We start from the raw sequence: 24,111 nt of genomic DNA on the forward strand, positions 1-24,111 counted from the left end.
TTTTGAGAGTTCATGGTATGGCCATTATTGTGAAGGGTGAAGGGGTGAGGCAGCAGATAAGACCTGTTTCTTGTTTTGGAGGGAGGAGGGTAGGTGGGATCCTAGTAATGGGATTTGATTGGAGATTGGAAGTAAGAGACAGGATGCCATGTAGTGTGCTTATTTTGGAGTCCGGAGGCGGGAGGTTGGCCATCTAGAGTTTGGGGTTATTTTGGAAGCTAATAAAGAGATTTCATACAAAATCATAGGGTTCCTTTTCGAGGTGGGTGAGAGGCAGTATGCATGAAATTATCTCCTTTTGGAGGGTGGTTGGGAGGAAGGACTCTAGGCAAGAGGTGTATTTGTTTGGACAGAGTTGAAACTCCAGGGCCCTTATTCACAGAACATTTTCCAATGGGGTTTTGTCATTATAAAATGCTTCTGTGAATTAGGCCCCAGGTATCATGTTTGTTTTGGAGTAGTTGGTTGAGGTTATATGCCTGGTATGTTAGGTACTGTCAAATTAAATCATGGTTTGCGTGTCACCTACGCTTTACAACGTGTTCACCAAACCCCTTTTTGATGTGCTCGATTATCTGGGTGTCTCCTACACGAACTATGCGGATAACACCCAGATACTCATCCCAATCACTGGTGACCACACAGCCGACACTAAATCTTTGAACAACGTCTATCTAGTCATCCAGGCCTGGATGGCTCAACATGAACTGTGCCTCAAAGATGACAAGACAGGTTACTAGGATCAACTCAACGTCTCAACAAACTAGACTCAGCCTACAAGTCTTTTAACATTGATGGCAATGTCATCAAGGTCTCTAAAGACACCAAAACTCTGGGTGTCTTCCTGGATTCCACCCTCACCCTGAACAAACAAATGCTGTAAGGTCGGCAGCGGCCTACACATGTAAACTTATCACCGCCTGCAGACCCTTTCTACACCCACATAACTGCATCACCCTTGCCAGAACACTCATTATGTCCAAAATTGACTATTGCAGTGCCCTTTACCTAACGATTAGCCAGTCCAACCTCAATAAACTGCAAACCATTCAAAACCATTCAAAACAATGCCATAAGGGCTGCTCTCAATATTCCCAGACGTCTCATATCTCCAATGTCAGATCTGATCTATGCTAGCTCCCGGTAAAACAAAGAATTGCCCTGAAAACTCTAGCCTTGACCCATAAATGCCTGGACAACCAACCCCCACCTTATCTCTCTGCTCGTCTTACCCTCCACACCACTTCACAACCTACCGGATCAGCTCAAACGCACAGTCTAATCATGCCCAAATTTAAACTCCAAAAAGCGGGCGGTGTGAGTTTCCCTGTCCTAGCCTCAAAACTTTGGAACACTCTGCCCACCCCCATCAGAATTGAGTCTTCGTTCCTAACTTTCAAGAATAACACCAAATCTTGGCTTTTCACGCAGACTCTATAAGTTTCCCCACCAGCTCTGCTACTGTATTATATCTCTTGATTGTATATTTTTCAGAATATCATAATGTATATGTATATTATTGTATGTATATTGTTTATATTGTAACTTGCTTAAGAATATGCGCCCGGTTGCCATGGGCCTGGCTGCGCTTTACAAATAAAATAAACTTCAAACTTCAAACAATGTAAATTATCAATGGCTTTACACTCAATTATCAGTAATTACTGATAAACATAGCAAAACAAACTATTTAACTGAACAATGAAAGTGACTAATGCAAAGGGGCTGCTGCATTTCCGCTGGCCTGTGAAAAGGGAATATAAGAAACTGTGACACTTGTATTTTAGTATTCTGCAAGGAAACAATACGCTGCATGTTAATTGCAAATCACAGGAGAAATATGGCATATCTATGAAAAGAACAAGTTATCATGTAAGTATTATACAAAAAGACACAGTAAGTAATACATTTGAATTACATGGATAGCAATATATCTCATGTAGATTTTATGACCTGTGAACCTGAGCTGTGAACTTTGCTTAACCTAAACTGTCTTTTTACACAAGGTCAGACTTCTGGAAGCCAATAAAGCACATAACCATTTCCATTGATTTGATATGATTTCATGGACACAACTGTATTTCTATGAGACAAAGGCTTGTGTCAAATTACAAAACAAAATAAGCCAAAATGATTTCCAAACCCAGGGTTTTCATAGTGTTGTTTTGTAAGCTTATCTGGCAGCCCATCCTGCTAAGAGATTGGTAAATGCATTGTCAGGTAATAATAGCAACTTCAAGTAAGCAGATAAACACAAAAACCCTAACATTCGACTTGGCATGGGCAATCTGTTCCATGAAAGCAGCATAAAAAAGGACCTTGTTCATGGCAGCAATAGGTCATGTTGACATCAGGATGCTAGCAATACATGTACCTGAAGCTGAATTTAACAGTAAATTTACAGCACACAACAATTTATTGGTGGGCCAAGTGGGAGATATATTTTCAACCATAATCTTAGACTGGTTTATCTAATTGAAAATGAAAAATAAGCCTGAATTCCGCATGACACGGAGAATCACATGAATTAATTATAATTGTTCTTTTATAATGCACTTAATACCAGTGAGTGGTTTCTAAGTGCAGGATCGGGATCAAACGCATTGCCCTGAGCTATCCTATATCAAAATATATGAATTGATAAGAATGTATCTCTTCTTTCCTGCTTTCTCAAAACATGCTTATCCTCCTATGTGTTTGAGCAAAATACTCAACAAACTCAACTCCAAGCTGCATCATTTGTCACAACATGTTTGGATTGGACAGAGCCTGTGATAGGTCCCTTTTACCTATGGACACACACTAGGATCCTTCTCTAAGGGAAAATGCTAGCCATGGGGAGGCTCTCCCAATAGGAATATGAAACTCACATTTGACTGACATATTTATTTCCCTACAATTCCTAGTATGGGTCTGTGCCATTGACAAGAATGTTAGTCTAAACATACATGTGCATTTCACACAGCACAGTAGCATGCAGCATAGTCCACACAGTGCTTTATTTTCATGGACGATTGTGCTGCCTGTCTCTGACCAGGGACATGCCCTTCTTAACTATATTTTTTAAAAATTTTCAATGCAGATCAATTTGGGCTCCACAAAATGCAATAATAAGAGGCACAGGGACTTTGGCCCTGCTGACACTCATTATTGCCAATCAGCGTGCACCGTAATGGGAGGCCCATTCGACCATGCTTGTTCATGGCTTGTGTGTGGCGGTGTGCTGAGGGCAGGGGCAAGTAAAATAAATATGTGTACATGTAATAAGTTTGCATGATTGCATGCATTCAACGGCTGTTGTCTAAGAGCATTCCTATGACTGTGTCCATGTCTGAATGTGTGTAGGTTTGCTTGTATGCATGCATGCATGCATGCAGGGAGTTGTCTGAACATTGGATGAATGCATGGGTGAGTGAGTAGATGAATGTTGTATTTATGCATGTAAATGAGAGTATGTGCTGTATGAGTGAGTGTGCCTGCACTGCATGTGTGAAGAGAGAGTGGGCCTCTAATTTTAGGTGCAAGGTCTACTGGCAGCATGTATGGGCCTACATTGGTGCAGCCAACATGGATATACTTACTTTATATAGCATTTTACTGGGAGTCATTGGTAAAGAAACATGATCATTGTTATTACATGGCTAGTCTGGCCTACATTGGTGATACTGGCCTGGCCATATATTCTTAATGTGGCATGGCATTTGTTACTGGGGGCGGGGGTCAATGATAAAGCAAACATGACCATTGTCATTATGTGGCTAGACTGCCCTTCATTGGCAAAGCTAGCCTCCCAGCTGAAATATCAATGTGATGTTGCAAATTCTAAAGGTTTCTAGAAACAGAATACACAAACCAATTTCTGAGACACTGTTAACACATTGTAGGTATTGCTGTCAATTTGCATATACGTTGACAGACGCACATGAGGCAAATCATTTGTGAGTCAGAGTGATTTCCTATTGAGTGCCTTAGTGCATTGTTCATATAGAGAAATAATGCATTTGGTGTAGGTGCCAAATCCCATATTTGTTCACAGCATATCCCGTATACTGTTTAAAAAAGAAAAATTGCTATGTAGAAAATATATGAGATTTCCACCACTCAGTATTACATTTTTTTGGGAACTACTTGTCCAAAACTCCCTTAATAAGATGGATACACCCTTATGCTTGTTTGCAACACAGGTATCTTTACAACTTTCACACATTGTAAAGTATGACATATCGTTGCATTCACCTGGCCCTAAAACATTAGTTAAAAGCAAGTGTGAAGGGAAACAGCATGTCACTGCAGAGCGCCACCAAGTATACTTCCTGTTTAGCCTGCATTCACTCTTATAGCTCTGTTATAATTAGGCTGGAGAATCCACCAGAGTCGACCCTCTCTGCATCCAATTGCATGTCCAAGGTCTGTTCTCAATCGCTGAGGTGTCATAATTATCTGCACAGAGTGAATTTAAGTTATGGGACCCAGGCATATCCTGGGTTTCCGTGGCAATATGCACTCACTGAGAATAATCCTCCATGATCATCACTGTGTGCACATGGCAACTGCTGTTACTCTGGATCCGTATAGATGCTGCCTCACATTTCAGATATCAAAATGGCAGAGAGAATCCAAAGGGATCAATGACATTCCACCTGCATCACGATTTGGATGTGCAGAGAGAAACATGTGAATTGCCTGCATGGACCAGAAAACACATAGAATGGATGTACCCCTTCATATCCTGGTCTGTGCAGGAATTCCTATCCAAAATTTCACAGAGACATTAAACATGCAGAGAGGTTGCATCTGCCGGTTTCATCACCTTTATGCCTTTTATCCAGTGGAACAATATTATCCTAATAGCAATAAAAACAGAAAGTGGAACCTATGATGGGGTAGGCAGTGGGTTGGTTAGTCTTGTGAGACAGCACAAGTAAGGAACCAATTGCGTGAGGACCAACACATTGATAGACATGAAGTAAAAAGGACATGTTACCTGACCTGGTCTAAATTGAACTGGAACTGCAAGAAGTGTCTTATATCCATGAACCACCATTGTATCCCATACAAACATGATAAATAACCCCAGGTATTATCTCACTCTCTATCATGATATTAGTAGGAACATGGACACCAGTAACATTTCTTTCCAAGGTCACAGTGTGGATTATTCATATGTGTCTAGGTTCCAAATCTATTTCTCAACATTAACCATATTTTCTTTCCGACCCACCCACCTCATTCCATCTCCACCAGTCGCTTTACTCCTTTTTTGTCTGTTTCTCCTTTCAGCTAGTTCATGAAAGCACTGTGTCAGGAGCCATGTACCAGGTGTACCTGGGCTCTACTATAGTCCCCATATTACTGATATAATTCTCATTAGTAGCATTGACTGGACACATTTAGGACTCATTGTGCCGCATTCCAAGTCTGGCGGTAACTGAGCCGGAAAAACCATCAGGTTGCTGCCGGACTTGGAATGAATTACTGCCTCTGTGATAGCCGGAATAACCAGGGCATTACAACCGAAGGCGGAATTCCGTAAATCCCCATTACCATGGAGTCCTCTAGGACTCCATGGGGATGGGGAAAATGGAAACACCTGTTCCGTCTATGACAGAGCCAGTGTTTCCATTTCTGCCTGCAGGCGGTTGGCATTACTCCCACCAGGTCAGACCTGGCGGGAGTGACACCACCCGCCAGCAGAACTCGGAATCTGCCAGTCCGGAAACAATGGTGGAGGCGGGTTTACCGCCACCTGTTGTTTCCGGACCGTCAGGCTTGTAATGAGGCCCATTGCCCAAACAACAAACCATTAGTATGCACACCAAATTCAACCTACTATCATCCAAACATTGCGGGTTCAGGCAGATGGCCAATACATGGGTTTTTCCATGTATATTCAAAGCAATCCAGCAGTGCATTTCAAGACAGGAAAATTGAGAATACAAAATGTGTGTTCTAAAAAACGTGCTCAAAACAGCAAATCCTCTCTAGTGTGTGCACCATAGTCAACCTCCTGTCATCACAATCAGGCAAATGTGAGCATATGTGTAACCAAAGCAGTGCATGTTAAGTCTGTCAAACTGAAAATAAATGTGCTATAGCCAGTACACCTAACCATTAAGTAGCAACGTTCTGAATAAATTTGTGTGGCGTGCCTGCTAACGTATGTTCTTGTTTGTTGAATGCTGCCTGTGGCGGCTTGGCTTGCGATCATCTCCATTCCTGCAGCATATGGCGCAATGTACAGTGTGTTCCATTTTATCACATTCTGACTATTGTCCTAACCCTTTCTTTGCAAACAGAATCAGAGAACAAAACGAAAGCATCATTTCTGCGTACCCCTCGTCCTTCATCTGAAGCGGGCAGCGTCTAGCGCTGGCATTCTATTCTGCTTTCTTCCTGCTAGGCCTTTTGAAAGAGTCAATGCAATTTAAGTGGATTCTAAAAAAACACACACACAGAACCATAGTAACAAGCCTTTATATAAAAGTATTAAAAAAAACACACACACTTAGAGCTGAGGCTATTGAAACAGGAATGGCGAGCCTCAATATGAACCTGAAATGACAAGAACATAGGTTCGAAAGAAAGGCAAAATGTTATTGCTTCCCTCTATGCCTGGGACCTCCTTTAGTAAACCAGTGATTCTTTTTGTAAAGAATTGCGAGAAATATTGTTTAGGCTTGCCACGCTGTTCTATAGGAACAGCGCATTGCAACAAGCCAACGCTATTATGAAAACACTCTTCGAAGAGATGCCATTTGCTCAATGCCAATGGAATAATTTCAAGTGCACATACTTCTGTGTGGTGTGGTCTTGAGCGCGCGCACGTGCGTGTGTGTGTGTGTGTGCGCGCGCGCACATACGTGTATGCCATATGCAGAGGTGAAGCAGGTGAACTGTTCATGCTGTGCAAGGCGTAACTTTCTGATTTTGGTATTTTATTGTAAGCAGTTCATAGAAGAGAAAGTCACCTTTTCTGATTCCTGCATAGGTGCTGGTGAGACCATTCCGCTTCTTCCGGTGACGGTACAGCCAGATACTGAACACCATGAGAATAATCCAGCAGGCAGCACCGATTCCAGCAATGAAGGCGGGCTGCTTCACCACATCAGATATTTGTTGGGCGAGGCTGACTTGGTCACCCGGTGGCACAGGGTTTCCAAAGGAATCTGAAAGACATTTAAACCATCAGCCACAGCCAGAAATTATACAGTGTTTCAAATGTTGCCATAACGCGTACTTTGTACAATGAGCGTGTGTCTCTTGAAACATTGGGGATTTGATGAATTGTCATTTCCCAATGAGACATTATGTGATTAACACGATTTGTACATGAAATAGAAAATCTCAATGAGCAAATAGGCATCTGGTTGATCGAGGGAAATCTGAATCCTCACACAGAATCTTAAATAGTCTTTCACTTATAATAAAGCTCGTTTTATTGTCCAAATCATTGTTCATCTGAACTACAATAGGCTAATGAAACTCCAAGAATATATTAGAATGCATTCAGATATTACAATGTAACTGAAAAGGTCAGCCCATTCAGATTTCCAAATGATTTATTTTCAATCTGAGTATGTGTCAGCTTTGCTTAAAATCTCCCTGTAGGCAGTTGTACAACCCACACTTCCAGTTATTGATGGCTCTTAATGCCCCACAACCAGGTTAAAGGGTCACAACAAAACCAGCATCATTAAGGAGACTTAAGGGCAATTAATAGACAGATCTGCCAACAAATGAATGAAACCAAGATGTTAGCACCCTCCAAGTGGCCAGTTGTCACGTTAACGTTCCAGTGCATGTTCAGGCAACACATGCAGTATGCTCAGAATGTGAACAGGTAACCTGTCAGTGATGATCACTCAGAACAGCCCTTAGAGCACATGAAGGGGACTGGACATATGTCCCTTCTATTCATCTGGACAGCCCATCGAGGAATGCCCAGGAACTTATGAAGCAGGCTTGCCAAGGTCCAGGAACAAAGAAATCACAGCGATAAACAGAAACGCTCATCGGTGTATGTCAGACAGAGACCTTAGGTGGGTGGTGATACACAGGGAGGATGACTGGGAATGGGCGGAGGAGAATGGGGGAGACTGGAGGCAGGATCAGAGGGCAGCCTGTATGCAGCTGGAACAGGTCAACATAGATAGAATGCTAATTGGCTGAAGTACAGCCAACATTCCCAGCCCTGCCCTCCAGCTCCCACCAACCAAGGGGAATGCAGGCTCCGTTGTTTACCACTGTTAGATGTTTGCACGTTCACGTTTTACCATTCTAAATTGTTCCACTCCTGCGCTCTGCCACTTTAAATTCTGTCATTGGAAGGATTTTGCCACATTGCCTTTTTGCCACGGTGAGATTTTGCCACTTTGAGGTTTCTAAACAGAGTTTTTAACACTTTGAATTTATCATTGTGCAATTCTGACACCTTTGCATTTGGCCACTTTGAATTCTGCCACTCCTGCATTTGACCACCCTCGAGTTTTGCTACTGTGAGATTTTACAACTTTCACACTTAACCATTGTGAGGTTTTTGACACTTCTGCATTATGCCACTGAGAAACAGTGCCACTTTAGCATTTTGTCACTGTGAGATTCTGCCACACCTACATTTGCCACATTGAGGTTTCCCAATGCAAAGTCTTAACACTTTGAATGTTGCCACTGTGATATTCTGCTACTCTTGCATTGTTGCACTGCAAGATTTTGTCACTGTTATAGTTTACCACTTTGAGTTTTACACCCCAGGTTTTGCCCCTTTGCAACTTAGAATGTTGCCACTCACTTTACAGCTGCTGTGAGTGCTAATTTTGAATCCTGACTTCCTTAACTTTGATTTTTGACACTGTGAGATTCTGTCACTTAAAACCTATCTTCTTTGAACTTCCAAACTTTTATTTTTCCACTGTCATTTTGATGTTTGCCACTTTGAGACTCTCTTAACTTTGATTTTAACCACTGTGAGGCTCTGTCATCTTGAACTATGTGGCTGTGAGTATCCAACGTGGCCTGTTGCCACTGTGGAACTTTCACCAGCCTCATCCACCCTACTTATACTCAGCACCCCAACACCCCCCATTCACACAGCCCTATCCTCAGTCTCCCTTCCTGCACTCTTGCATTCGTAATGGCAGAGAATTGCTGAGCATGACAAACAACCCCTGCATGAGCCCATTCACCCAACAAATTCTCAGCACCCCATTTTTCCTCCCCCTACACAACCTACACAACCAATCCATCAGCCTTCCCACCTAATCTCTTTAAGACTGTCCAATCAAAAACAGCCAGTGAATGAGACTGAATGGAATCAGGCTCTCCCAGCATAAGTCTCTCTAGCCTCTCCCAGTGACCCACCTGTTAGTTGATGAAAACAACTCCAGGCTCTCTTAACTCAAGCTCTCCTAGCACCTAACAAAGACTGCTTGTTCCATTATTTTATAATTTAGGCTCCCCTAAACATAAGCCTCTTTACCGTGATGCACCTGCTGGACTTTGAAGCCTTCCGCAAGCTGTCACTCTCTAGTATGCATCCATAGGCACTCAGCCTCTCCATCAGGTTTCCCTAGTTCGCCAAGCAACATAGTCTAGACAGTCAGAACTATTCCCATGAAGAGAATGGGACACCCAGGAGACTCAGGTAGGTGGGTGATTGAGCGGGATTAGCCTGTGTTTTCTCTCTAGAGGACCGTGTAGTCCAGGAGAATCGCAATGGCATGGATGATGAGCGTGTTTTCCATAGGTGACTATGCATTATATCCACCATGCTTGAACCCAATTAGTATTTTCTGCTAAAAAAAAACATATGACATAGACAAGAGGATGCATGCTAGGGTATATGTGTCTTATCTTACACTGGTGCATTTGACTTGCATATTGACTGCATGTTAGCCATCGAGGCATCTGGCCCGCAAATAACATAGAGCAGAGCCCTGAACTGCAGACAGTTGCTTGGGGATTGACAGGCTTCTTACATGACCCACGCCAAGTTGGGGGGCGGGGGCTCAAAGATGGCGGCAATATGATCGAGGTATGGTTGTTTTACAATGGCAGTGGCACAGTTAGGGTTCCATAAAAGGCACATTTTTGGGGGGTGTGTTTTCTTGGACAGCAACTATGATGTCCCTTTCACAAACAGTTTGTTTTCTATTCTGTTCTATAAATATAAATATCAAACTATCAGAGTCTCAGATGTTCGGTTCCCATGGAGAGGTGAAGAAGGAATGAATACATGCAGCTTGTTGTGGATACCTGTTCTTATGTATTGTCAAACCCAGTTACTAATCGTTAATATGGACTGTTTTGCCCTGGACGTTAGCAGGTGCCATCTCAATGCAGACAACCGACACCCAGTAGGGCCATGCATCTAATAAATGACGTGCTTCTAAAAGCCAACTCAGCAATGCGAAGACATTACAATTACACAACAATGTTTCAGCGTGCACGTGTTCTAAAGCAGTACTCCATTTCTGAGTCACTTAAATATTTCAAATCTCTGATTTTACGGAATGCATTGTGCATTGTCACCCAGGAGCCATTCGGTGGTGAGGGCACAAAGGTGCTATTCATTCTTACAAGCCCTGTTCGCTCGCTACTGGTTCACAGTGCAGGCACACAGCCACATGTCTCCTGCACCAGTTTTGCTGCCCACGAGCCCCGCTGGCTTCCAGGCAAATACAAACTTTGCCCATTCCCACTTACTTCTGCCACTGTGGAGCACCAGACACATATTCTCTGCATAAACAATTGTCTGCCATGCAAAACGAAACAGGGAAGTGCAGAGCGCCCGCTATTACTTCTTCCAGTGCGGCCATGTTTTGCTTGGAATTCTTTTACTTTGATGCAGTGCCAAAGAATGCACAATGCATTTAATGAAAACAAAATGGTGCACAAAAATAAATAAATAAATAACAACTAGCAAACACACCATCCAACAGCAGGTGCTTTTGGCAATTCAACCTAGGCTGGCAATCCAACTCTGTGGTTTGTTTGTTTGTTTATTTGTAATGCGCGCCAGACCCAATGGTATCAGGGCGCAGAAGATACAAGAAAATCGTTCCGCTTAGGGTTACACAGTAATATACAAGGATGGACAAATATATGTAGGCATGGCAATGGTAAATAATTAGAGGGAATACACAATACCATATTACATAATTAGAGATAGGATACAAGACAAAATGGGCATTCTGAAAGCTATATACAGTGCAAGTGTTAGAACGCAACCAGGGAGTAGCTGGTGCATTAGTGTGTTAGTGGTCGTTTTCTTTGAGCCAGTTGATGAGATTCTGTCTGAAGTTCAAGTAGGATTGGTCTGCTCTCAGGGAGCATGGCAGCGAGTTCCATAGCTGTGCAGCTTTTACTGGGAAACTACTACCCCCCACTTTTGTTAGTTTGAATCTTGGTACGGTCAGACAGTATTGGCAGTTCTAGTGGGCCGACTAGAAGATTTTCTGTTGAATCTCTCTATGAGATAACAGGGCGCAACGTTGTTAAGACACTTGTATGATAACGAGGCTGCTTTTAGCTGGATTCTGTCACTTGTAGATAGCCAGTTATTATGTCTCCTTACCTCGGAGATGCAGTATTTCATCACTATACCCGAAGCTGCTCTAAGGGCATTTTTCTGGAGGGTCTGAATTTTACTGACAATGTGCTTATTGGCACCAATGTACAGGGAGTTACAATAGTCTAATTTAGACAAAATTATTGCTCTGGCCAGGAGGATACAGCTGTTCTTTGAGAGGAATGGTTTACCGGCTCTGATCAGCTTGCATGTGTATGCAGAAGCGGAGGCCATAAAATTAACTTGTTTGGCAAAGGTGAGGGTGGAATCTAGGTAAAAACCTAGAGTTTTTACATCTTTGGCAACTTTAATAGAGTTGCCGTCAATATTATAGGTGGTGTAATTAGAGACAAGTTTGTTAATGTTATAATTGGTACCTAGAATAATAAGTTCAGTTTTGTCATCATTCAGGCATAGACCATGGGTAGCCATCCATGCCTGGATGATGAGGTATATTCTATTTACCCAGGCCAAATCCTTATCGTAATCCCCAGTATGTGGTATGAGAATCTGGGTATCATCTGCATAGTTAGTGTAGGTGATACCTAGAAGGTCCAGATCCTCGAAAAGGGGCTTGGTGAATATATTATACATTGTGCATGTGGTAAGTGCAGCACCACTGCTGTATAGCGCCCACCGCTTCAGACATTGAGCCATTACCAACAGGGCCAACCCGCCAGCCTGGGTTCTATAATGTTACAATGCTATAAAAAAAAAAAAAAATTTAAATGAGATGAAACCAATATTGTGAAATCCAGTATTGTCTTGAAGGTGTTTGCGTTCATGAAATAGCCACAGTTTAAGATGGCTTTCTGTAGATCCTTGCCTTTGGCAATCATCTTTGATTATTTCCCTCTAACACTGGTCTTTAGCTCCGGGATCACATAGTGCTTAAGCTTCATAAGTCACCCACTATGTGCCGGATCACATTAATCCTCTTATTTTACACATTTACATGTATGCAGAGGTTGTTTGAAATGACAACTGCACAGGCCTCCAATCACTCCACCACTCGGTCACAGGTGGTAGAGAGCTTGCATTGCACACGTAGACCCTGTGCCAGAGTATGATGCAGCATTGCCTTCCTTTCAATCTATCTAGCATGTCCCTTCTTTTAATCTCTCTAAAAAAAAGAAGAGAATAAAGAAAAGGGATGAGCATAAAGTAGACTAAAAGAGAGGGAAGGAACAGAAACCATGGCACAGAAAAAGGAAGAAAAATTATGGTGGAAATGAAGAAAAGGCTGGCAACCATTAGGGGACCTGAAACATTTCTGTGGTGAAGGCACTGAGTACACGTTTTAAACATTGACACAGGCTGGACTATGAAAACACATTTCTATTACCTTATACTACCACCTGTGGAACAGCATGCACAATTGGGGCATGGTAGGTCTAAATGAGCCCTGCCTAAAATTCAGTGTGGGGGTAAAAAACGTTGTGATGCGTAATGGTCCTAATCCATAGAAAACGTTTGCAGTGAATACCGCTCTCAGCTGTGCAGTTTCAGTGATCCAGCCATAGGTCCTCTTTTCTTCTTCTATGAAAGTCTGGATGAAGAGCGTTAGGCACTAGGACTCAAGATTGAAGCGTGTACACCTGACTCACCTAACTGGATGAACTGAGGCTCACTTTTCACTCCAGATCCAGCCCCGGTGCTTGCCGCCACTTCCACACTGTATCTGATCCCAGGAACCAGAAATGGAATGATCACCGAAGAAGAAGAGCCATCCGCAGTTTTGTTTATGTGGTATCGGCTCTCATTGCCAAGGCACCAGATCTACAGAGAGAATGGAAGAACAAGGAAACATGGGCTCAGAGTCTCTCCTGATCATATCTGAGGAAATCAGATGAAATCTGCCTGGTCAAATATTGCCTCAGAGAAAAGGTTACATAGAACTCAAAATACATTTACAGCCATTTATTGTTGTCAGTGGGATACAATAATGATTGTGTGTGTACTCTTTGACATTTTGTAGCACTGTATATGTTCCTTAAAAGCCTCCATATTTTAACATAATCACGTAACAGATCAAAGCAGATTTCCGCAGCATGAAAATGGGCGGCATGTTCAGGTTTCTATTCATTAAGTGAATCCCCTATGCCCAGGTTCAAGGTCCTCTCCTGCCTTTCATATGTTGTACACATGTTCTTTTTAAGTAAACACACACACACTCACGCAAACTCTTGTTTGGGTAACTAAGTAGATACATGAAGGCCTTGGTTTAATTGGCTTATAAAGTATTTTATGTAATATCCTCAGGTGTGATAGAACAGACTCTAGGGGTGGTGGGGTTGCCCTCATTTACAAGGATTCCCTCCTAATTAGGCCCATTAGAATCTCTGCAGAAGGTCATTGCGAATGCCTTGCTGTCACCCCCGACCCCCATAGATTCCATTACCATGTATATCCTCTATCGACGACCAGCACCCACAGCCAACTTCGAACAAGATCTCAAACATATTGTAGCCCACCTCAAGAATCTTACTATTGGGTGACCTCAACCTAGGCCTTGATGACCCGACAGACACGGCTGTTAAAGCTGCAGCCAATGCCCTTCCGGACCAGGGGTTCAAACGTTATGTTTCATCCCCCACCCACAACAAGGGCAGAACCCTTGATTGGATTGCTGACCTAAACAGTCACATCACAATCACCTCCAACACCCCCTGTCCTTGGTCAGACCACCACATCATAGGTTTCTCCTTCCCTTCCCAAAAACCACTCCCTCCCTCCGGGCCGTCTCTTCCACTGAGCCTAGCCTGAAATGCCTGGAAAATCACCAAATGATCCATATCTCCCTCCCCCACCACGCTCAGTGTAGAATCTTTAGATCTAACAGACCCCCAACTCTTAGCGGACATTTATGCTAGCAGCCTACCCAAAGCAGTCAACAAGGTAGCCCCCCCTCCTCCCTAGAAAGTCCAAAACCAACAGCTGGAAGCCCTCTCGAAAAAAAGACCCATCAGAACGCCCTAAAACAGTCTTTAGCAAAATTGCTAAAGAATATAAACAAGCCATTACCTCAGCTAAAGCTCAAATCTACCACTCCAGAATTGAAATACAAACTATTCAAACTCTCAGGAATTATTCAAAATCCTTAGAGAACTTGAGACACCTATCACAGCTCCCAACTCCATTAACAAAGACGTTACATGGTGCACGAACATCCAGTAGGCCATGCGAGACAAAAACCTCACCCTACAGAATTAAATTGAGTTGGAATGGCCCAAATCCAACCCTACCAACTTAGCTCTCCCTCCCACAGCACTCCCCATACCTGCCTTCTGCTTTAGGGGAAATCTCATAAGTAGATACAGCCAAAATCATAAAAAAACCTTAAACTATCAAACTGCAAAGGAGACACCTGCTTAGCTTCCATAATTAAAAAATGTTCTGAAACCCTGCTTCCCCTGCATTACTAAACTCATCAAAGCTTCCTTCATCACAGGTTCTGTCCCACTCAGCCTCAAGGAATCCTGGGTCCGCTCCCTACTCAAGAAGCCACCCCTTGACCCTGAGGCACCTAAGAACTACAACCCTATCACAACGGTACCCTTCCTCCTTAAGATCGTAGACAGAGCTGCATACAACCAGATCCAGGCTTACCTTGAATCTAAGCACATTCTAGGAATGTGACAATCAGGCTTCTGACCAGGCCAGGGCACTGAATCAGCCCTACTTGATTTAAAAATCCAACTTGACACCTTCAGAGATGTGGGCAAACCAGTCATCCTACTCCTACTGGATCTGTCAGCTGCCTTTGATTTAGTTGACCACAAGACCTTATGTCACCATCTCTCCACATCAGCCAACTTTCTCCTGAAGCCACCTCTTGGATAGCCTCCTTCTTAGAAGGGAGTACCATGAGAGTCTTTTCAGACACCGCTAATGCTCCTCCCATCCCATGTGGCATCCGCCAAGTGTATCCCCCTCCCACTACAACATATTCACCAAACCTCTCTTTGACCTCCTGGATGACATCAGCATATTTTATACCAACTATGCTGATGACACCGAAATACTCTGTCCCCTCACAGGCCCCTATAATGAAGATACCCTCACGCTCAACACAATCTATTCTACAATCCAAACCTGGATGGCAACCAAACACCCATGTCTAAATGACGGCAAGACTGAGATCCTCCTGGCAGGCTCTCCTTCCATGCTAAAGAAACTCAGCCCCCGTTATACCTCCTTTAAGATTGACAAGTGCCAAATCCCTGTTTCAGCCATGGTAAAGACCCTGGGTGTCCACCTGGATGCCGCCCTCTCCCTCAACAAACAAGTAAGTACAGTCACCTCTTCTGCAGCTTACACAGGCAAACTTATCAATGCAGCAAGACCATTTTTGAGACCAAAGATCTGCCTTACCATTGAAAGAGCCACTACGGGAGCTAAATTGGAATACTGCAATGTCCTTTTGCCGGGACCTCCAAACAAAACATTACATTAACATGCTACAGATAATCCAGAACAACGCCCTCCGATCTGCGCTCAACATTCCAAAAAGAGATCACATCTCTGCCGCCAGGAGCCAGGCACATTGGCTCCCCATACATGAAAGGGTTATTTTCAAAACTCTGTCCATCACACACAAATATTTGAGCAACACCGCCCCTCAATACCTCTCCCAGAAAATCAAGAGGGCAAACTCAATCAGACCAGTCAGATCTCGCTATGCCGACTGACTCACTCTACAAAAAGTGAAAAAAGTCACGGGAGGAGGGGTTAGCTTCCCTACTGTTGCTGCCAACCATTGGAATGCCCTCCCCCCAGAACTAAGAAATTCCTACTGGTCCTTCCGCAAGGACTTGAAAACCTGGCTGTTTGCATAAATGGACTTCCTACCACACATGCCATAATAGCCAGGTCATATGCTACTAACCTGCACTAATACTGCTGTATGTGCATGTCACTGTATTCGATTCTGCTTTAAATTATGCTTCAAGTAACTGGTCTCGTAACAGTGCCCTGGTGCCTCAGGGTTTAGGCCTTTACAAATATAAAAATAAAGTCAATAAATCAATGGAGCAAACATGCTATTGGGTAGAGATTTGACCAAGCCTTTCACTAAAAGCAAAGTGAGCTAAAGCGTGGTTGAGACTCTCACGGGGGCCATCCACCCAAGAACAGGTCATTGAGTTGTGTTTGTGCTGGTAGAGGGACTCCCAGGCCTCCTTATGCACATTTATGGGTACTTTGGGTTCTCACCCTAAGTTACCAGGGGGATCCAGATGTGGACCCCTTGCTCACTGTGCTCAGAGAGGCACAGCTCCACCTCACTGATGTGGCCCGACTAGGCCTAAACACGTGTCTAGGGTTGCTGTTGGTACTCTTGTTCTGAGGAGAGTTGCCTAGCATGTATGTGCTGGACTACCTTCGGCTGGGACAAAGGCAGATATGCCTATGGAACTGTCTCCTCTGTGAAAAGCTCAGTGAGCTAAAGCGTGGTTGAGACTCTCACGGGGCCCATCCACCCAAGAACAGGTCAATGAGCTGTGTTCATGCCGGTAGAGGGACCCCCAGACCTCTTTATGCACTTCACTAAATGCTACTAACACTTTGAAGTCACTATGACTTTTTGTCCTGTGAAAAATTACGGTATTTATTTACAAACCATAATATTTCTTGTATTTAATGTCTCATTGTAAAGACTGGAGGGGGCTATCTGTACTCCTGCTCTCTATATGGCAGAGTAGAGGCACAGAGCACGCCAGCCAAGATTCTCTATTTGGTAATGTTGGACAAGCAATCAAGGCTTAAGCTCTCAGGAGGTGATGCAGGCTGGTTCGTAAGTACAGTGTAGTCCCCAAGCACCCACAAAGGAATGTCGACACACTATGTTAGAGAAGACACAGTTCTTTATATAAATATGCTCAAGCTATGTACACAATCACAATAACACACTATGTGCTCAAGAAAATCTAAAATGGTAAATATATACAGTTTCTATGTGGCACCACGATTACTCTTTGATTCCATTAAAATGCATCAGCTGTACTCTGTTTAAATGTCATACAGTGAACCACAAATAGACATAGGAGGAAAGCAGGTTGGTTAAAACAATAGGCAAAATACTGGGCCCCTACCAATAGGCATAGTTCTGTATGAGGATCCCCCCACCTGCGCAACCTGTAAATAAAGATGTAAAACAAGCCCAGTCCATATATTGTCTATATTAGTCTTATTTCCTTCTATAAAGGTTCTACCACCCCAATGTACCTGGGATAGCAGACTTCTTTGATGGGTCATCGACAGATCCTTCTTGAGTGACCCCCTTCAAAGCAGGAGTCACGGATCGTCGATAGTCCTCGAGAAAGGTGAACCTTGGCATCAAGAGTCGTTGATGAAAAGGTTCGATGGTGTCAAGGCAGCAGCTTCGGTCCTGGTGGTGCTCGTCGATGATTAGTCGGGGACGTCCTTTGAGGGCGAGGCATGCGGTGCACATCAGTGTCGATAGTTAGTTGCCGCAAAGGGTCACTAAAGAACTTTGGCACAGCAAGGGTGTTGAGTCGCTGGCATCTCTGTGGTCTTCAGGTGGCAGGAAACCCACCGGTGGATTCTCCTCAGTCGTTGGTGGCCTTGACTTTCTCCGTCGGGACAAAGCTGTCGGCGGTGCAGGCGATAGAGTCCTTGGATTCAAATGTTCTTAATCAATGGAGCGTTGCAGCTCCGGTCGTCGGTGGCTCGGCGTCAAGTGGTTCCTGCTTCTGGGCAACGCGGCTTCGGCGGGCCTCCAGCAGTTATGGCGGTCCTCCGAACCCTGGTCGACGACTGTGGACAGAATGTCTGGGTGCTTTACTTCAAGATTCCTCGGCGGTCCCCTTTTCCGGTTGACAGTCTTTTGAGGACTGGCTTCCAGAGCGCTTCGGCAAATGTTTAGCAGTCTGCACAATGTTCCCTCGTAGCTCAGGAAGAGGCCTCCTAGCCAGGTCCTCTCTCAGATCAGTCCTCGACAAACTCGACAGCTTTCAGATCCGGTCAAAGCAAATGCAGCAGCAAGTCTTCTTCTTCCAGCTTGGTTTCAAGGATAAGCATCAAGTATCAACTTCAGCTTCTGAATGATTTCTAGCAGTGAGAGGCCCACAGATATACTGTTCTGTCACTCATTCACTTTGCTGGGGCACACTCAGGCAACAAATCAGTCCGAAGGGCATTCAGGCAGTCAGGCAGCCAATCAGGCTCACAGTGCTTTCAGGCCATTCTCCTCCCGCTCAGACACTCACAAAAAGGAATGTGTATTGGGACAAGTACCCAGCCATTCAGCACTCCACACTGCATTCCTACCAGTTTCGGGCAGGGCTGTCATATTCATTGTATTACATACCAAAAACCAGACACCCATAACAAGAAGTGCATATTGGTCACACCCTCCATTCACCCAGGTCCCACCCCAAGCGGGTACCCACAACATACAGTCACTGGGAAGGCACCAGCCAGTCTGGCCTGGACTTTCCCACAATACCATATATGGAACTTCCACCAAACAGCCAGTCAGCGGGAAGGGACAGAGTCAGGGCTTCCCAGGACTTTGGGAAAAACAAGGTAACAGGCAATAGAAAGCAAGAGGCCACAGGGGCCATCTTGTCTTCTATCAGGAATCAACTGATTCCAATGGCAGGGCCTGGTATCCCAAAATGAAGGATACTCAGAGCACCTGTCAAATTCAGCATGGAGCTGCCACCAGCCCATACCCTGCTCTGTGGACCACCCGCAGGTGCCCAAAAACATACAATAGGGGTACAGGGTTGTAAGGGTATCCCAAGTGTCCGTACACCAAACCAAAAAGAGGAAGTGCTGCACTGCCAGGAGTCCCACATGGACTCCTGGGCAGAAAATAACACAGAACATACATGAAAAAGGACTACAGAAAAAGCACAGGGGGTCCATGTCCCTCCAATGCATTTCCAGCATCACACTCATTCCGTTCATTGTGTTATTATATTCAATGTCATGCATGCAGCTTTTCACTATTTAGGATTATGTCATTAAGAGGTATGTATTGTTTAGGCACAAAACATATGTGATCTGTTCACAGAATTGTGGGGATCCTAAGTCATTTGCTTTTGCCGTCGTTAAATCCTGAAGGACCCGTGGAAATAAGCACTATGGAAATAAAATGATTACTTTAAAACAATTCCAAGAAGTAATATGTAAGCAATACTGAAGTTTATACAGTGACTATGGTTTGACGAACCTATAACACATTACTTTTCTGCAGTGCTAGAGATGATGCTAGAAATGATTGTTTTTATTGAGTTGTTACATCGCTATAAAGCTGACAGTCAATGTTTTAATCTCCAAACATTCATGGTAGGGGGTGGGGAAGAGAACCTCGTGGCCAGCAAGGAGGGTTCAGGAGGTCCTTAGAGGAGGGTGAGGAGGGATCTGTTGGGTGGTGATGAAAGTCATGGGTCCAATAAGAAGGACCCAGAGCTACTAAAGAGAGGCACAGTGATCTTTTGGCGAATGCAAATGTTGCCTTTCAGTAGTTGGAAGATGAAAACATGAAGAACCGTTCTTTTGTTTTGTTGTTTGATTTGCCGGCTCAGCATGTGAATAGAGATTGTTTCCACTTGGTAGATTTTAAATAACCGCAACATGTACAAGTAGCTACTTCATCAGACCCCCAAGGACAGAGTGGTTCTGATTTAAATATCGGATTTCAGGAATAATCAATTATTTTTGCAAACCCCTGCTAGTATTCTGACAACTTTTCTTAATTTATACCAGGCGGTTTCAGCGACTTCACACTTACCCAATTCAATTATTTATAAACGTACTCTGCTCCATTGACTTAAAAGAAGTTGTTTTGATGTAATGGTGTGTGTGTCCAGGGAATACTGGGGCAGTGGGAATCTGAGATCAGATTTGCCACTTACTTGTCCTACAGGCTACAGTACCATGACAGCAAGATGGCTACAGTACGACATATGAACTTTTTAAGTGCAATTGCGAGATTCTGCAGCACATCTTCATGGAACCGCGGCTGCAGTTAATAGACATGTCACATGTTGGTTCATTCTGCTTACTGACTTCTGGGTACTCCATTAACTCATCTAATTATTGTATTGTAATCCACCGTCTTATTACAGCGTTGTCAGGTGTATTGACCCATGTTCGAGTTATTATGCTGCAACATTTGGTGCTGTGGGCTTAGAAAATCCAAGATGGCCGAAAAGCCCACATTTGCGCCAGAATCCAGAAAAACCGCACAGTTTTGCGCACACCAAATTGGTTGCCTGACCTGCCACTCACCAGTGCGAGCATGATGGGCCAGAAGCGCCATGAGTGAAACGTGGTGCCAAAGGAAAAACAGCAATGCCTGTTAGCTCAAAAAGCGCTTTGAAATCACCTTTGTTTCTCTGAATGCAAGCTCAAAAGGCATATTTCAAACATTGCAAGATAGTTAATACAGGAGACCATTGCCAGACCCTATCCTTTGGTTGCACACAGAGCACAACCAGTGCAAAGGAATATGGTGCTGTTCAAAATCCGTTTTAATTGATGTAAAAAAAATTGCTAAAATCATGGGCACAAAACCACCAAACAAAAAATCCAACTTCTGGTGGGGTGTTCTACATTACTCTACTGCAGAATTCACATCAATACAATGTTAGCAAGGATCATATGCCATCAAGTAAAATCACCTTTTTGAAATGTATTAATTCAAGACAGCTGCCAAAAAATGGGTGCAGTACCGGTGCTTGACACTGACCGGCACTAGCGATCTAAACTCTGACAGGAGACCTGTATTTCAGGAGCTGAAAAGGAACCTGAGTCAGCTGGGACTTCAAAGCCTTGCTGGTCAATGAGAATTCTTCACACCTACTGTTCCCAGGCCCTATACCAGAAGGCAGTCTGATTTAATTAAAAGTTCAAGAGGCCTCTGTCCGTGGGAAACCTCTGCTGCCCCCACCAAAAGGAGATCACACCTCTCTGATTGAATCAGGGGAGGGGTACCTGGGACTGCAGGGAAACAGAGCAATGAGCTTCCCTTGGCTCAAAGCAATTGCTAAATCAGGGGGTCGTAAATGGCTTCCTCTTGGAAGGAACTGGGAGGGGCACTGCCTGTGTGAGCCAGGTGAGCTTGGAGGCGGGGACGAACAAGGAATTCCCCCATGTGCTTTGGGACTTAAACACGCCCATCTGGGCCAGAGCATCATTTTAAAAAGATGGATAATTCATAGTACGAAATTGTCAAAAGTATATAAATAATATCATTATTCCTGTGATTTTTCTGTGCACATTTTAAGAGGTGTTAGGACTCTGTACGATGTTCTGAGACCGAACCACGTGATTTATTAATATTACAGACACTGTGGTTATCTCAGAAAATTGAAAACTTATTGTAATGTGCCCAGAGAGGGGGTGTACCTCCGGGGAAGATTTAATGAAAAACCAATATGGCAAAACCCACTAAGAGTGCAAAATGTTGTCGTTTCTGAACACAAGCTTGCAGGAACATGGGGCTTGAACTGAGAACTGTCTTAAATTCATTGGTGATGTGTACATGTATTATGAACCACTTGTGTATCTGGGAAACATGTTGATTATGAAAAATTGGGTTGTAAGTAAAATCAAAGGGGTGTTTCTTCAATAGATTGTAAAAGGGTAGCATCACTCTGACTCACAACTCAGTTATCCAGTTAAAGGACAGAAAATCCTCTAACCTATCAGGATCCTTAGAGGGTTGGGCATAGAAAGTTAGCCTTCCCACCCACTTTCAAAAGACATAAAAAGAGCCACTGAGACCCAGGTAGGGACATTCACTTTCCACTTCAAACTGATTTTTTGCGTAGCACTTTGACGGACGACTTCAAATCCAGGCAATGTCCAGAGACCAGAACTTAGAATCCAGACTCCAGAACTTAAAGCAGAGGGGCCTGAACCACAAACTGAATCGTTTTCAGCCGGCCTCAAATTCTTTTGCAACCTGATTCTCAACAGCCGGGCAAGCTGTTTTGCTTCTGGATATAACTTTTGCCAGACCCAGAAAGCAGAGCTGTATCCAGAACCCGTCAGACCCAGACCAGACCGCTGTGCAGCGCCGATAGCAGAGCAGACCAGACCGCTGTGCAGTGCCAAGAACTTTTGCCAGAACCAGAGATCCAGACCAGCAGAGCAGAGCTGACCCAGATAGCTGTGACCTCAGGACCACCCACCAGAAGTTCAATCTAAACCTTTTGACCAGATCTTGACGGCCTATTTCAAATGTATAGTGTGAGTGTCCAGCCAGAACTGTGCAAAACCAATCTCTTAGTTTAAAATAATCTAATTCAAACTATTTCCACCTATCTAGAACTGCATCATAGAAATCGTGTGTCCATTCTGTGATTTCAAACCTTTGAAAGTGTCATTTGTCATTTGAACCTTACTTTATTTCTGAGAATCTACCTCCATTAAATTGTCCGTATCTTTTGGACCGCACGTCCTAGAAGCGAGATTTAACATTCATTGTAAAGCTAACATCTAAGCTTTCCAACAGACCCAGAACATTCCAACTCCTTATAGTTTATCCATAATCGGGATTGACGCACTCGGACAAAGTGCCACGAATTACAATTTGACTCAATTTCTCCACCTGTTAAAAATAGCTGTCCTTTTGCAACTGCTGAATTCGTTTTCAATCAGATAATCATTCCTGAATAATTGATGGTGTTGACCTGAACTAATCTTAAGGAGCTATCACCTACCCTGAATCTCCTATCGGGAATTACAATCATTTTTAGCATTTTTTTCACTTCATTGCAAATCACATTTAAAAGTATTTCTGTCTGTTTTAAAGCATACCGGTTGCTCTAAGCTTGCTAGGGGGGAACTGGAATTTGTATTGCATTTGATTGTAATCCTGAAAACTGTGTGCTCTCCTTCCATCTCCTTATATTGCATAGGGAGGGTGAATTGTCAAAAGAAAAAGTGATCATATTATCTCTTGTTGAAACCATATCAGTTTATTTCTGTGCTGCATTCTTTTCCATCATTGCATTTCCTTGAAACCATAAAAGTATTCTCAGCTATCTTATCCTTTCTATACCACCTCCTAAGTAATTAAAGAAGTGTGCTAGTGTAATATTATCCATTGTTGATCAACATTATATTCATAAGTGTGCTATCAAATATTAATTTATTCATAAAAGTCTGACATATATCTTGTTTAATTTTTCAATAAATCTTTTAATTTGCAAAACAAACCTACTTCTTGGCTCAGTGAGGTCAGGGGGATTCAAAGAGAGGGGCGTTATACAAGGGTTTATCATCCAGATTTATGAACTTGTCATAAAAATATATAAATTAGGGCTTCCCTTGGGCATCCCACACTAGGCATTGACTTAGTTGGAGTGCTGAATTGGAGTCACTAACAGCGTATTTGGGGAAATTATGTCAGAAGTATGTTGCTATAGAACACAGAAGCAATGGCGAGAAGGCAGAACTGCACACAGGTCAGAACTCTATGTGCTGGGTGTGGCGGAATCAACATAATGGGCCTGATTTACAGAACTAAGTGCTAAATTAGCGCAAATGTGTTTTTGCGTGCGCTA

General features: G+C 43.5%; 1 protein-coding gene across 2 annotated transcripts in view; it reads right to left on the bottom strand.

The window, feature by feature from the left end:
• ROBO1 (roundabout guidance receptor 1) overlaps window positions 1–24,111 on the bottom strand; it is a 2,404,538-nt gene that overhangs the window by 93,231 nt on the left and 2,287,196 nt on the right. For both annotated transcript variants that reach the window (XM_069636443.1, XM_069636444.1), the window contains 2 exons: window positions 13,174–13,345; window positions 6,969–7,166 (listed from right to left, as the gene is read on the bottom strand). In XM_069636443.1, coding sequence (XP_069492544.1) covers window positions 6,969–7,166; window positions 13,174–13,345 — 370 coding nt within the window. The remainder of the gene's footprint in view (window positions 1–6,968; window positions 7,167–13,173; window positions 13,346–24,111) is intronic.

The sequence above is a fragment of the Ambystoma mexicanum genome, chromosome 7p (genome assembly GCF_040938575.1).
Source record: "Ambystoma mexicanum isolate Mex_15411 chromosome 7p, UKY_AmexF1_1, whole genome shotgun sequence".
NCBI lineage: Eukaryota > Metazoa > Chordata > Amphibia > Caudata > Ambystomatidae > Ambystoma > Ambystoma mexicanum.